The following is a 14,156-nucleotide window of genomic DNA, read 5'->3' as shown; positions in this document are numbered from 1 at the left end:
TGGAATAGAGTTCCATGTAGTCATGGCTCTATGTAGTACTGTGGAATAGAGTTCCATGTAGTCATGGCTCTATGTAGCACTGTGGAATAGAGTTCCATGTAGTCATGGCTCTATGTAGTTCTGTGGAATAGAGTTCCATGTAGTCATGGCTCTATGTAGTACTGTGGAATAGAGGTCCATGTAGTCATGGCTCTGTGTAGTACTGTGGAATAGAGGTCCATGTAGTCATGGCTCTATGTAGTACTGTGGAATAGAGTTCCATGTAGTCATGGCTCTATGTAGTACTGTGGAATAGAGTTCCATGTAGTCATGGCTCTATGTAGTACTGTGGAATAGAGTTCCATGTAGTACTGTGGAATAGAGGTCCATGTAGTCATGGCTCTATGTAGTACTGTGGAATAGAGTTCCATGTAGTCATGGCTCTATGTAGTACTGTGGAATAGAGTTCCATGTAGTCATGGCTCTATGTAGTACTGTGGAATAGAGGTCCATGTAGTCATGGCTCTATGTAGTACTGTGGACCTGTACATTTGTACATTTGCTGAAGAATTATGACAACTCAGCGACACAATGGTAGGGATTAACTGAGCTGGGCTTGGGTCATTGTCATAACGCAGAACTATAATGCTGTGAAAGGATCCAGGAACCCAAATGATTTGGGTGGATCCCATCCTCCTTATAAAACAAGCTTTGTTTCCAGAAGGTATCAAAATTGTCAATAAATGTTCCACCCACAGAACTGCAATAGTCTCGTAGCCAGTTATGGAAGTCTGCTGAACCGTTCAATTCCATGATTTAGGGAGGGCAGAGGGACAGATATTATGTGGCGTTTGTTGGTGTCAAGCAGAGACCCAATCAGTTCTTTAAAATCCATCTTCAGCTGTTCTGAGCTGCCGTTCATAATGACATTGAATTCCAGATGAACTATGATAGACTCCATTTCCGGATGCTGGTTTAAAATGTTTGGGAGCAGCTTGGTGACGTACCCGCGCTCCTGGAAAGCACAAAGCGGCATCCAGCCATATGAGTTGAGCGTAATAACAGCTTCTACATCGCTGGAAAAGTATGTTGGCTATTCCAGGCAAAGCGGGTTCCATTGCAACCTAGCTAGCTAGCTGGCTAGTTGGTAGCAGGTTCCATTTCAACCTAGCTAGCTAGCTGGCTAGTTGGTAGCAGGTTCCATTGCAACCTAGCTAGCTAGCTGGCTAGTTGGTAGCAGGTTCCATTGCAACCTAGCTAGCTAGCTGGCTAGTTGGTAGCAGGTTCCATTGCAACCTAGCTAGCTAGCTGGCTAGTTGGTAGCAGGTTCCATTGCAACCTAGCTAGCTAGCTGGCTAGTTGGTAGCAGGTTCCATTGCAACCTAGCTAGCTAGCTGGCTAGTTGGTAGCAGGTTCCATTGCAACCTAGCTAGCTAGCTGGCTAGTTGGTAGCAGGTTCCATTGCAACCTAGCTAGCTAGCTGGCTAGTTTGTAGCAGGTTCCATTGCAACCTAGCTAGCTAGCTGGCTAGTTGGTAGCAGGTTCCATTGCAACCTAGCTAACTAGCTGGCTAGTTGGTAGCAGGTTTTGACACGGGTATCCAAGTTCCTGAGTCGGTGTTAAGTCGGTGTCCCTCGATAGCAGCCTCATTCTTTTGAAATATGAGTGGAAAGACAGCACCTTCTAGTAGGAAAGGAGTCCACCTGTGGTACATTAAATTGATTGGGCATGATTTAGAAAGGCACACACCTGTCGATATAAGGTCCCACAGTTGATAGTGCACGTCAGAGCAAAAACCAAGCCGTGAGGTCGAAGGAATTGTCCGTAGAGCTCCAAGACAGGATTGTGTCAAGGCACGGATCTGGGGGGTACAAAAACATTTCTGCAGCATTGAAAGTCCCAAACAACACAGTCGCCTCCATCATTCTTAAATGGAAGAAGTTTGGAACCACCAAGACTCTTCCTAGAGCTGGCCGCTCGGCCAAACTAAGCTATCAGGGGAGAACGGCCTTGGTCAGGGAGGTGATCAAGAACCCGATGGTCACTCTATAAGAGCTTCAGAGTTCCTCAGTAGAGATGGGAGAAACTTCCAGAAGGACAACCATCTCTGCACCACTCCACCAATCAGGGCTTTATGGTAGATTGGCCAGACGGAAGCGACTCCTCAGTAAAAGGCACATGACAGCCCGCTTGGAGTTTGTCAAAAGGCACCTAAGGGACTCTCAGACCATGAGAAACAAGATTCTCTGGTCTGATGAAATCCAGATTGAACTCTTTGGCCTGAACGCCAAGCGTCACGTCTGGATGAGAGAAACTCCCCAAATACAGGTGTGCCAAGCTTGTAATGTCATACCCAAGAAGACTCAAGACTGTAATCGCTGCCAAAGGTCCTTCAGCAAAGTACTGAGTAAAAGGTCTGAATACTTATGTAAATGTGATATTTTTCCGTTTTTTTTTTTTGAAAACATGTATAAAATCTGTTTTTGCTTTGTCATTATGGGGTATTGTGATGTCATTATGGGGTATTGTGATGTCATTATTGGGTATTGTGTGCAGAAAAAAAACTATTGAATCAATTTTAGAATAGAGCTGTAACAAAATGTGGAAAAAGGGTCTAAATACGTTGACTGTCGGCTGCCAGTACAGAGCCTCTAGTACCAGGGCAAAGAGCTAGCAAGCTCCTGCTCTGGTTCAGCTGGTATGTACAGTACAGAGCCTCTAGTACCAGGGCAAAGAGCTAGCAAGCTCCTGCTCTGGTTCAGCTGGTATGTACAGTACAGAGCCTCTAGTACCAGGGCAAAGAGCTAGCAAGCTCCTGCTCTGGTTCAGCTGGTATGTACAGTACAGAGCCTCTAGTACCAGGGCAAAGAGCTAGCAAGCTCCTGCTCTGGTTCAGCTGGTATGTACAGTACAGAGCCTCTAGTACCAGGGCAAAGAGCTAGCAAGCTCCTGCTCTGGTTCAGCTGGTATGTACAGTACAGAGCCTCTAGTACCAGGGCAAAGAGCTAGCAAGCTCCTGCTCTGGTTCAGCTGGTATGTACAGTACAGAGCCTCTAGTACCAGGGCAAAGAGCTAGCAAGCTCCTGCTCTGTTTCAGCTGGTATGTACAGTACAGAGCCTCTAGTACCAGGGCAAAGAGCTAGCAAGCTCCTGCTCTGGTTCAGCTGTTATGTACAGTACAGAGCCTCTAGTACCAGGGCAAAGAGCTAGCAAGCTCCTGCTCTGGTTCAGCTGGTATGTACAGTACAGAGCCTCTAGTACCAGGGCAAAGAGCTAGCAAGCTCCTGCTCTGTTTCAGCTGGTATGTACAGTACAGAGCCTCTAGTACCAGGGCAAAGAGCTAGCAAGCTCCTGCTCTGGTTCAGCTGTTATGTACAGTACAGAGCCTCTAGTACCAGGGCAAAGAGCTAGCAAGCTCCTGCTCTGGTTCAGCTGTTATGTACAGTACAGAGCCTCTAGTACCAGGGCAAAGAGCTAGCAAGCTCCTGCTCTGGTTCAGCTGTTATGTACAGTACAGAGCCTCTAGTACCAGGGCAAAGAGCTAACAAGCTCCTGCTCTGGTTCAGCTGTTATGTACAGTACAGAGCCTCTAGTACCAGGGCAAAGAGCTAACAAGCTCCTGCTCTGTTTCAGCTGTTATGTACAGTACAGAGCCTCTAGTACCAGGGCAAAGAGCTAGCAAGCTCCTGCTCTGTTTCAGCTGGTATGGTCAGTCTAGCTGTATGGAGGAGAAGGTACTGCTCTGTTTCAGCTGTTATGGTCAGTCTAGCTGTATGGAGGAGAAGGTACTGCTCTGTTTCAGCTGGTATGGTCAGTCTAGCTGTATGGAGAAGGTACTGCTCTGTTTCAGCTGGTATGGTCAGTCTAGCTGTATGGAGGAGGTACTGCTCTGTTTCAGCTGGTATGGTCAGTCTAGCTGTATGGAGGAGAAGGTACTGCTCTGTTTCAGCTGTTATGATCAGTGTGTGTGTGTGTGTCTCTTACAGCCCGTGTCTTTCAGTCTGCAGATGGAGTTAGCCAGCAGCCGTATACAGCCTGTGTGTGTGTGTGTGTGTGTCTTACAGCCCGTGTCTTTCAGTCTGCTGATGGAGTTAGCCAGCAGTCGTATACAGCCTGTGTGTGTGTGTGTGTGTGTGTGTGTCTTACAGCCAGTGTCTTTCAGTCTGCTGATGGAGTTAGCCAGCAGTCATATACAGCCTGTGTGTGTGTGTGTGTGTCTCTTACAGCCAGTGTCTTTCAGTCTGCTGATGGAGTTAGCCAGCAGTCGTATACAGCCCAGGAACCCGGCGCCCTGCCGCTTGTGGATCTTCTTATGGTTCCACACACTGATGGTGATGGAGTCTGTCTTCCCTATGTACCTACACGCACACGCACACACACGCACACACACACACACAGGTCAGGATTAGAGGTCGACAGATTAATTAGGGCCGATTTCAAGTTTTCATAACAATCGTTAAATCGTCCGATTACATTTCTCCACGAGGAGACTGAGTGGCAGGATGACCACCTTGTGGCTGATTACATTTCTCCACGAGGAGACTGAGTGGCAGGACGACCACCTTGTGGCTGATTACATTTCTCCACGAGGAGACTGAGTGGCAGGACGACCACCTTGTGGCTGATTACATTTCTCCACGAGGAGACTGAGTGGCAGGACGACCACCTTGTGGCTGATTACATTTCTCCACGAGGAGACTGAGTGGCAGGACGACCACCTTGTGGCTGATTACATTTCTCCACGAGGAGACTGAGTGGCAGGACGACCACCTTGTGGCTGATTACATTTCTCCACGAGGAGACTGAGTGGCAGGACGACCACCTTGTGGCTGATTACATTTCTCCACGAGGAGACTGAGTGGCAGGACGACCACCTTGTGGCTGATTACATTTCTCCACGAGGAGACTGAGTGGCAGGATGACCACCTGGTACACAGGTGCAGCGTCAAAATGACCTTGTGGCTGCAAGGAGCCAAGTTAAGTTGCTGCTGTGGTTGATACAATGTAACAGCAATATTCAGGCTGAGGGATGCCACCCGTTAGATAAAATACAGAACGGTCTTTCACTGAAAGAATAAACATTTTGTTTTCGAAATGATAGTTTCTGGATTTGACCATATTAATGACCCGAGGCTCGTATTTCTGTGTGTTATTATATTATAATTAAATCTATGATTTGATATTTTATAGAGCAGTCTGACTGAGCGGTGGTAGGCAGCAGCAGGCTCGTAAGCATTCATTCAAACTTTACTGTGTTTGCGAGCAGCTCTTAGCAATGCTTGAAGCACAGCTCTGTTTACGACTTCAAGCGTACCAACTCCCGAGATTAGGCTGGCAAAACTATAGTACCAACTCCCGAGATTAGGCTGCAATACTATAGTACCAACTCCCGAGATGAGGCTGGCAATACTATAGTACCAACTCCCGAGATTAGGCTGGCAATACTATAGTACCAACTCCCGAGATGAGGCTGGCAAAACTATAGTACCAACTCCCGAGATTAGGCTGCAATACTATAGTACCAACTCCCGAGATGAGGCTGGCAATACTATAGTACCAACTCCCGAGATGAGGCTGGCAATACTATAGTACCAACTCCCGAGATGAGGCTGGCAATACTATAGTACCAACTCCCGAGATGAGGCTGGCAATACTATAGTACCAACTCCCGAGATTAGGCTGGCAATACTATAGTACCAACTCCCGAGATGAGGCTGGCAATACTATAGTACCAACTCCCGAGATGAGGCTGGCAATACTATAGTACCAACTCCCGAGATGAGGCTGGCAATACTATAGTACCAACTCCCGAGATGAGGCTGGCAATACTATAGTACCAACTCCCGAGATTAGGCTGCAATACTATAGTACCAACTCCCGAGATGAGGCTGGCAATACTATAGTACCCACTCCCGAGATTAGGCTGCAATACTATAGTACCAACTCCCGAGATTAGGCTGGCAATACTATAGTACCAACTCCCGAGATTAGGCTGGCAATACTATAGTACCAACTCCCGAGATTAGGCTGGCAATACTATAGTACCAACTCCCGAGATGAGGCTGGCAATACTATAGTACCAACTCCCGAGATGAGGCTGGCAATACTATAGTACCAACTCCCGAGATGAGGCTGGCAATACTATAGTACCAACTCCCGAGATTAGCCTGGCAATACTATAGTACCAACTCCCGAGATTAGGCTGGCAATACTATAGTACCAACTCCCGAGATGAGGCTGGCAATACTATAGTACCAACTCCCGAGATGAGGCTGGCAATACTATAGTACCAACTCCCGAGATTAGCCTGGCAATACTATAGTACCAACTCCCGAGATTAGGCTGGCAATACTATAGTACCAACTCCCGAGATTAGACTGGCAATACTATAGTACCAACTCCCGAGATGAGGCTGGCAATACTATAGTACCAACTCCCGAGATTAGGCTGGCAATACGATAGTACCAACCCCCGAGATTAGGCTGGCAATACTATAGTACCAACTCCCGAGATTAGGCTGGCAATACTATAGTACCAATTAGAACATCCAATAGTCAAAAGGTATATGAAATACAAATGGTAGAGAGAGAAATAGTCCTATAATTCCTAGAATAACTTCAACCTAAAACTTCTTACCTGGGAGTATTGAAGACTCATGTTAAAAGGAACCACCAGCTTTCATATGTTCTCATGTTCGGAGCAAGGAATTTAAACGTTAGCTTTCTTACATGGCACATGTTGCACTTTTACTTTCTTCTCCAATACAGGGTACCAGTACTGAGTAATGATAACTAGGTTATATACACAGGGTACCAGTACTGAGTAATGATAACTAGGTTATATACACAGGGTACCAGTACTGAGTCGATGTGCAGTGGCTGAGGTGACTGAGGTAGATATGCATGTATAGGTAGGGACATCACTGCATCACGCTAGCTCCCCGCTCGTCACGTTAGCTCCCCACAATGTCCCTACAGGCTAGAAGACTTTCCAGAAGGCCGTCTACTGCCTCGGTGAACCGACCGTCTACTGCCTCGGTGAACAGACCGTCTACTGCCTCGGTGAACAGACCGTCTACTGCCTCGGTGAACAGACCGTCTACTGCCTCGGTGAACAGACCGTCTACTGCCTCGGTGAACAGACCGTCTACTGCCTCGGTGAACAGACCGTCTACTGCCTCGGTGAACAGACCGTCTACTGCCTCGGTGAACAGACCGTCTACTGCCTCAGTGAACAGACCATCTACTGCCTCAGTGAACAGACCGTGTGTGTAGGGCTCCGGCGTCTCCTGCCTCGGTGAACAGACAGTCTACTGCCTCGGTGAACAGACCATGTGTGTAGGGCACCGACGTCCTCCTGCCTCAGTGAACAGACCATCTACCGCCTCGGTGAACAGGCTGTCTACCGCCTCGGTGAACAGACCGTCTACCGCCTCGGTGAACAGACCGTGTGTGTAGGGCACCGACGTCCTCCTGCCTCAGTGAACAGACCATCTACTGCCTCAGTGAACAGACCGTGTGTGTAGGGCACCGACGTCCTCCTGCCTCAGTGAACAGACCATCTACTGCCTCAGTGAACAGACCATCTACTGCCTCAGTGAACAGACCGTGTGTGTAGGGCACCGACGTCCTCCTGCCTCAGTGAACAGACCATCTACTGCCTCAGTGAACAGACCATCTACTGCCTCAGTGAACAGACCGTGTGTGTAGGGCACCGACGTCCTCCTGCCTCAGTGAACAGACCATCTACTGCCTCAGTGAACAGACCGTGTGTGTAGGGCACCGACGTCCTCTTGCCTCAGTGAACAGACCATCTACTGCCTCGGTGAACAGACCGTCTACTGCCTCGGTGAACAGACCGTGTGTGTAGGGCACCGACGTCCTCTTGCCTCAGTGAACAGACCATCTACTGCCTCGGTGAACAGACCGTCTACTGCCTCGGTGAACAGACCGTGTGTGTAGGGCACCGACGTCCTCTTGCCTCAGTGAACAGACCATCTACTGCCTCGGTGAACAGACCGTCTACTGCCTCGGTGAACAGACCGTGTGTATTGGGCACCGACGTCCTCCTGCCTCAATGAACAGACCATCTACTGCCTCAGTGAACAGACCGTGTGTGTTGGGCACCGACGTCCTCCTGCCTCAGTGAACAGACCCATTTACTGCCTCGGTGAACAACAAATGCTAGCAACACAACAACAACATGGTAGCATCACAGCATGCTAGCAACACAACAACAACATGGTAGCAACACAGCATGCTAGCAACAAAACAACAACATGGTAGCAACACGGCATGGTAGCAACACAGCATGCTAGCAACACACCATGACAACAACATGGAGGCAACACAACATGGTAGCATCACAGCATGCTAGCAACACAAGATGACAACACAGCATGCTAGCAACACAAGATGACAACACAGCATGCTAGCAACACAAGATGACAACACAGCATGGTAGCAACACATGACAACACAGCATGGTAGCAACACAAGATGACAACAACACATGACAACAGCATGGTAGCAACACAACATGACAACAACATGGCAGCAACTAATGACAACACAGCACGGTAGCAACACAACAACATAGCATGGCAGCAACTAATGACAACACAGCACGGTAGCAACACAACAACATGGCAGCAACTAATGACAACACAGCACGGTAGCAACACAACATGACAACACAGCACGGTAGCAACACAACATGACAACACAGCACGGTAGCAACACAACATGACAACACAGCACGGTAGCAACACAACAACATGGCAGCAACTAATGACAACACAGCACGGTATAGACAACGGACACAGACAACGGACAAGAAGAGAGAGCAGTAAAATAAAAACAAGTCATCAATGGAAGGGAAACAGACTGTAGCCCCATGAAATCAGCCCCTCTTGCTCAATAACTCAACGGCCACTGTGACGGCCCTGAATTCTCTGACCCGTCTCAGTGCTTAAAAAGGAACGGAACGATATCAACCGGTTCGAACCGGATCAGAACTTTATTTTGCTGTTCAGTGGGTGTGTGGGTTTCAGCGGGTTTACTCACAGGTCATAGTGTTGGTTCCATTTGGGGTCCAGAGTGCTCTTCACTGTGTCTGTAGAATGACACTGTCCTGATCCATCCACCACTACCTTTGCAAATGGGTCTGGCAACCCTACACACACACACACACACACACACACACACACACACACACACACACACACACACACATTATAAAGTAGAATGTGAAAGAGGGAGAAAGACAGAAAGAGAGATGGAGACAGAGAGAGAGGAGGGATCAGAGATACTTACAGAAGGAGACAGACAGAGAAGAGGGATCAGAGATACTTACAGAAGGAGACAGACAGAGAGGAGGGATCAAAGATACTTACAGAAGGAGACAGACAGAGAAGAGGGATCAGAGATACTTACAGAAGGAGACAGACAGAGAGGAGGGATCAGAGATACTTACAGAAGGAGACAGACAGAGAAGAGGGATCAGAGATACTTACAGAAGGAGACAGACAGAGAGGAGGGATCAGAGATACTTACAGAAGGAGACAGACAGAGAGGAGGGATCAGAGATACTTACAGAAGGAGACAGGCAGAGAAGAGGGATCAGAGATACTTACGGAAGAAGTCTTTCTTTGCAAGGTTCTTGGCACATAATACTAAAAACACAGAACAGACAACTGTCAGTCAACCAAACAGATGTCGCTAGAGACAGCCTGACAGCCAATCAGATCAGTGACTGGCTGCTGTAAGCCAATCAACAGATGTCTCTTCACCTCCCCACAGCTTCTCTCTTCATCTCCCTCCCTTTCTCTCCCACAGCTTCTCTCTCTCCTCCTCTTCCCACAGCTTCTCTCTCCTCCTCCTCCCCACAGCTTCTCTCTCATCCTCCTCCCCACAGCTTCTCTCTCTCTCCTCCTCCCCACAGCTTCTCTCTCATCCTCCTCCCCACAGCTTCTCTCTCATCCTCCTCCCCACAGCTTCTCTCTCATCCTCCTCCCCACAGCTTCTCTCTCTCCTCCTCCTCCCCACAGCTTCTCTCTCATCCTCCTCCCTACAGCGTCTCTCTCATCCTCCTCCCCACAGCTTCTCTCTCTCCTCCTCACCCCCACAGCTTCTCTCTCATCCTCCTCACCCCCACAGCTTCTCTCTCATCCTCCTCCCTACAGCTTCTCTCTCATCCTCCTCCCTACAGCTTCTCTCTCATCCTCCTCCCTACAGCTTCTCTCTCATCCTCCTCCCTACAGCTTCTCTCTCATCCTCTTCCCTACAGCTTCTCTCTCATCCTCTTCCCCACAGCTTCTCTCTCATCCTCCTCCCCACGGCTTCTCTCTCCTCCTCCCCACAGCTTCTCTCTCATCCTCCTCCCTACAGCTTCTCTCTCATCATCCTCCCCACAGCTTCTCTCTCATCATCCTCCCCACAGCTTCTCTCTCATCCTCCTCCCCACAGCTTCTCTCTCCTCCTCCTCCTCCTCCTCCCCACAGCTTCTCTCTCATCATCCTCCCCACAGCTTATCTCATCCTCCTCCCCACAGCTTCTCTCCTCCTCCCCACAGCTTCTCTCTCCTCCTCCCCACAGCTTCTCTCTCTCTCCTCCCCGCAGCTTCTCTCTCTCATCCTCCTCCCCACAGCTTCTCTCTCTCTCCTCCCCACAGCTTCTCTCTCTCCTCCTCCTCCCCACAGCTTCTCTCTCCTCCTTCTCCTCCCCCCCACAGCTTCTCTCAGCATCTATCCTGTGTATGTGTGTGTAGTGTATTTCAGTGTGTGTCTGTGGTGACCTGGTCTCATTGAGAGTATTAAATGGTCTCTTGCTCTCTCACCATGTTATCCTTTTACACGTTGTGTATTTTATTCCTTGTGTTATTATTTTTTCCATTTCTCTCTCTCTGCATTGTTGGTAAGGGCCCTGAAGTAAGCGTTTCACTGTTAGCCTACACCCGTTGTCTCTCTCTGACCCTAACCCACCTGTTGTCTCTCTCTGACCCTAACCCACCTGTTGTCTCTCTCTGACCCTAACCCACCTGTTGTCTCTCTCTGACCCTAACCCACCTGTTGTCTCTCTCTGACCCTAACCCACCTGTTGTCTCTCTCTGACCCTAACCCACCTGTTGTCTCTCTCTGACCCTAACCCACCTGTTGTCTCTCTCTGACCCTAACCCACCTGTTGTCTCTCTCTGACCCTAACCCACCTGTTGTTTGTGACAGATACAGGTCTCATTTGGATACACAGCTGGAACAATGTCTGTTACTGTAGTAGTTAATGGAAGCCGTGCAGACTGGCTGGGTCTCTATTCACATGGAGATGATGTCTTTCTGCAGTCTGGACTGAGCTTCGTCCACTGGTTCACACAGCAACACTGTGTGTGGTCTGCTATCTAATAGACGTGTGCCAACACTCTGGGTGTGACATGCTTACTAAACACACTCAGCAGATGAATTGTCTGGCTAACTAACGTTATCGGCTAACTACTAATGAGCCAACTATAAAAAATAAAATAAAAAATATCTAGGTGCTAGTCAACGTTACTGAGCGGCTTAATTTGCTCTAGAAACCCTACCAACTAGCTGCTTTGAGATCAGTTAGCTAGCTAACTGGTTAGCCAGGTTAGATATCTTGGTAATGTAGAGAGCAGGTCAGTTATAGGGGAAGTAGTTCGCTAGAATAGCTCTTGAATAGTCTAGGAAGGGCACTGGTTAGGTCTAGTTAGGACGCTGGTTAGGACTAGTTAGGCCACCGTGGCAGGAGGACACTGGTTAGGTCTAGTTAAGACACTGGTTAGGTCTAGTTAAACCACTGTGGCAGAAGGACACTGGTTAGGTCTAGTTAGGACACTGGTTAGGTCTAGATAGGACACTGGTTAGGTCTGGTTAGGCCACCGTGGCAGGAGGACACTGGTTAGGTCTCGTTAGGACACTGGTTAGGTCTAGTTAGGACACTGGTTAGGTCTAGTTGGGACACTGGTTAGGTCTAGTTGGGACACTGGTTAGGTCTAGTTAGGCCACCGTGGCAGGAGGACACTGGTTAGGTCTCGTTAGGACACTGGTTAGGTCTAGTTAGGACACTGGTCAACTAAACAGAGTAGTATTCAGCTCATGACTAACCTACTAACTAACTGTTCCCGTTAGTTAACTAGCCAAACACCTTGGACGAGGCTGTTACAATGGCATTTGGCAGAGACAAACCTGCCTGTTAAATCAGGCGAATATTAGACGCCTTTCAATCTAAATAGCTAGTTAATAACGTTAATGAAGTAGCTATCCTCATCCGTTTGTTGAGTTATTTGAACTAACTAATAAGAGTTAAGGCCTAGTTAACGTTACCTATTGTACGTAACGTTAGATGTCAGTAAATAGAGAAACCCCCGGATGTGAACCCTGTCCAGTGTCGCTGGCGCCATGACAGGCTCGGAAATGGAGCTCTGTCCACCCCCCTGTTACAGGCTTTTAAATCCCGAATAATACAAATGAAACCGTAAGCGCTTTCACGGTGTTTTAGTTAGTTTACCTGTCAGGCGGATTTTGATGCTGGACCCGGTCCTCCGAGACCCAGGACCCGACATCACAGCGGAAGAACTGTTACTGTAAACTCCCGTTTTTTGTTGGTGTCGCTCCAACACACCAACTCGACACTCCTTCCTGGGGGATAGTACTCTAGGTTGTCAGAATATGTGGCTTGTGTCTGTCTTCTTCAGGGGTTAAATGTGTATTATTTCCTGGCGAAATCCCCCGTCCCGATCGAGCCGCAACACAGACGGACATTTTCGGTGGCTCTGGACCATAGAATTAGAATACTAGAAGACCATAGAATTAGAATACTAGAAGGGACATGAACCGTCTTATGATTGTCTAAAGGGCGGCCATGTTGGTCAGGGAGTCGACCAACCATGGTTTCCCAGAGCTGTAAGATAAGATATTGTGAAAAATAATGAATGTAAATCATTTATCTGCACTGTATGTGTGTTAGCTAGCTGGCCAGCCAGTTTTAGAGGAATGATTTCCATTATTTTAATTAAATGCCAACATTCAAACAATGCAGTCAATCCACCACAGCCAACAAACAAAACATTTATGGTCTGTAAACATATATTTTAGTATAAAAAAATAGTATAAAACCCATAAATTGTATTTATAATTATGTAAGGTATAATGAATGAGTGGCTATGCATTCTATGGAAAACAATGAACAGTGTCAAACTGTATTTTCCATGGGATGCTAGTGGAACTAACCTTCCACGGAGTTGATTGGCCCTTTCATATCAGTGGAACTAACCTTCCACGGAGTTGATTGGCCCTTTCATATCAGTGGAACTAACCTTCCACGGAGTTGATTGGCCCTTTCATATCATGGCTATAATGTAGCACATTTGCTGCTAGAAATGTTTAGTTTTTTTTGTCTTTAGAAATGTGTTCAACATCCACTGAGTATCTAGCAAGTTTTCTACAGTAGTAGTTCTAGTTCTACAGTAATCTACAGTAGGTGCCTTGGTAACCAAACAAACCCGACGCAACGCTGAGAGCTTGGATACAGCCCTTGGCCGTGGTTTATTGGCCATATACCACAACCCCCTGAAGTGCCTTATTGCTATTATAACCTGGTTATCAATGTAATCAGAACAGTAAAAATAAATGTTTTGTCATGCCCGTGGAAACCACGGCTGTCAGCCAATCAGCATTCAGGGCTCGAACCACCCAGTTTATAAAGGGAAATAATACACGTTCTAGTATGCCATTCAAGCCACTCAGAAATTAGCATTCAACAATGGCATGGTATAAATTACAATATTTTAGGTTGACAATAATTATATTACATCATTTCTGATATCACATGCCTTTTATTTTAATGCATAAGAAAAATCTGGATTCCAATTTGAATGGTTTGGATTTCTCCCTGACCAATATGGCTGCCATTTTCACCCCATTCTGGAATTTGACGGTTTATGACATTTCCCCTCTAGTAATTTGATAGGATCTCTATGTTCTGGACTGGCTCAAACAGGCATGTCCTGAAGTTACATGGCAAATACTTCCTCGGGTCTGGAAACATAGGCGTGCTCGGGAATCGGACTGTTTAGGATAAATGTTTTTTTTAAGTGTGAACGGCAAGGAGAGAGAAGGAGGCGGGAAGGAGGAAAGAGTAAGGAGAGACACAGAGAAGGAAAGG

General features: G+C 47.5%; 1 protein-coding gene across 2 annotated transcripts in view; it reads right to left on the bottom strand.

Annotated features, from left to right (window-relative positions):
- Positions 1-12,753, bottom strand: part of LOC139421702 (E3 ubiquitin-protein ligase SMURF1-like) — a 70,645-nt gene extending 57,892 nt beyond the window's left edge. For both annotated transcript variants that reach the window (XM_071172810.1, XM_071172811.1), the window contains exons 1-4: positions 12,501-12,753; positions 9,614-9,652; positions 9,045-9,153; positions 4,204-4,337 (exon numbers count right to left, since the gene is read on the bottom strand). In XM_071172810.1, the coding sequence (XP_071028911.1) occupies positions 4,204-4,337; positions 9,045-9,153; positions 9,614-9,652; positions 12,501-12,555 (337 nt within the window). In that variant the 5' untranslated portion in view covers positions 12,556-12,753. The remainder of the gene's footprint in view (positions 1-4,203; positions 4,338-9,044; positions 9,154-9,613; positions 9,653-12,500) is intronic.
- Between the last annotated feature and the right edge of the window lie 1,403 nt (positions 12,754-14,156).

Source organism: Oncorhynchus clarkii, chromosome 12 (genome assembly GCF_045791955.1).
Source record: "Oncorhynchus clarkii lewisi isolate Uvic-CL-2024 chromosome 12, UVic_Ocla_1.0, whole genome shotgun sequence".
NCBI lineage: Eukaryota > Metazoa > Chordata > Actinopteri > Salmoniformes > Salmonidae > Oncorhynchus > Oncorhynchus clarkii.
The sequence above is the reverse complement of the archived record's forward strand: the minus strand, read 5'-3'. Positions and strand labels throughout refer to the sequence as shown.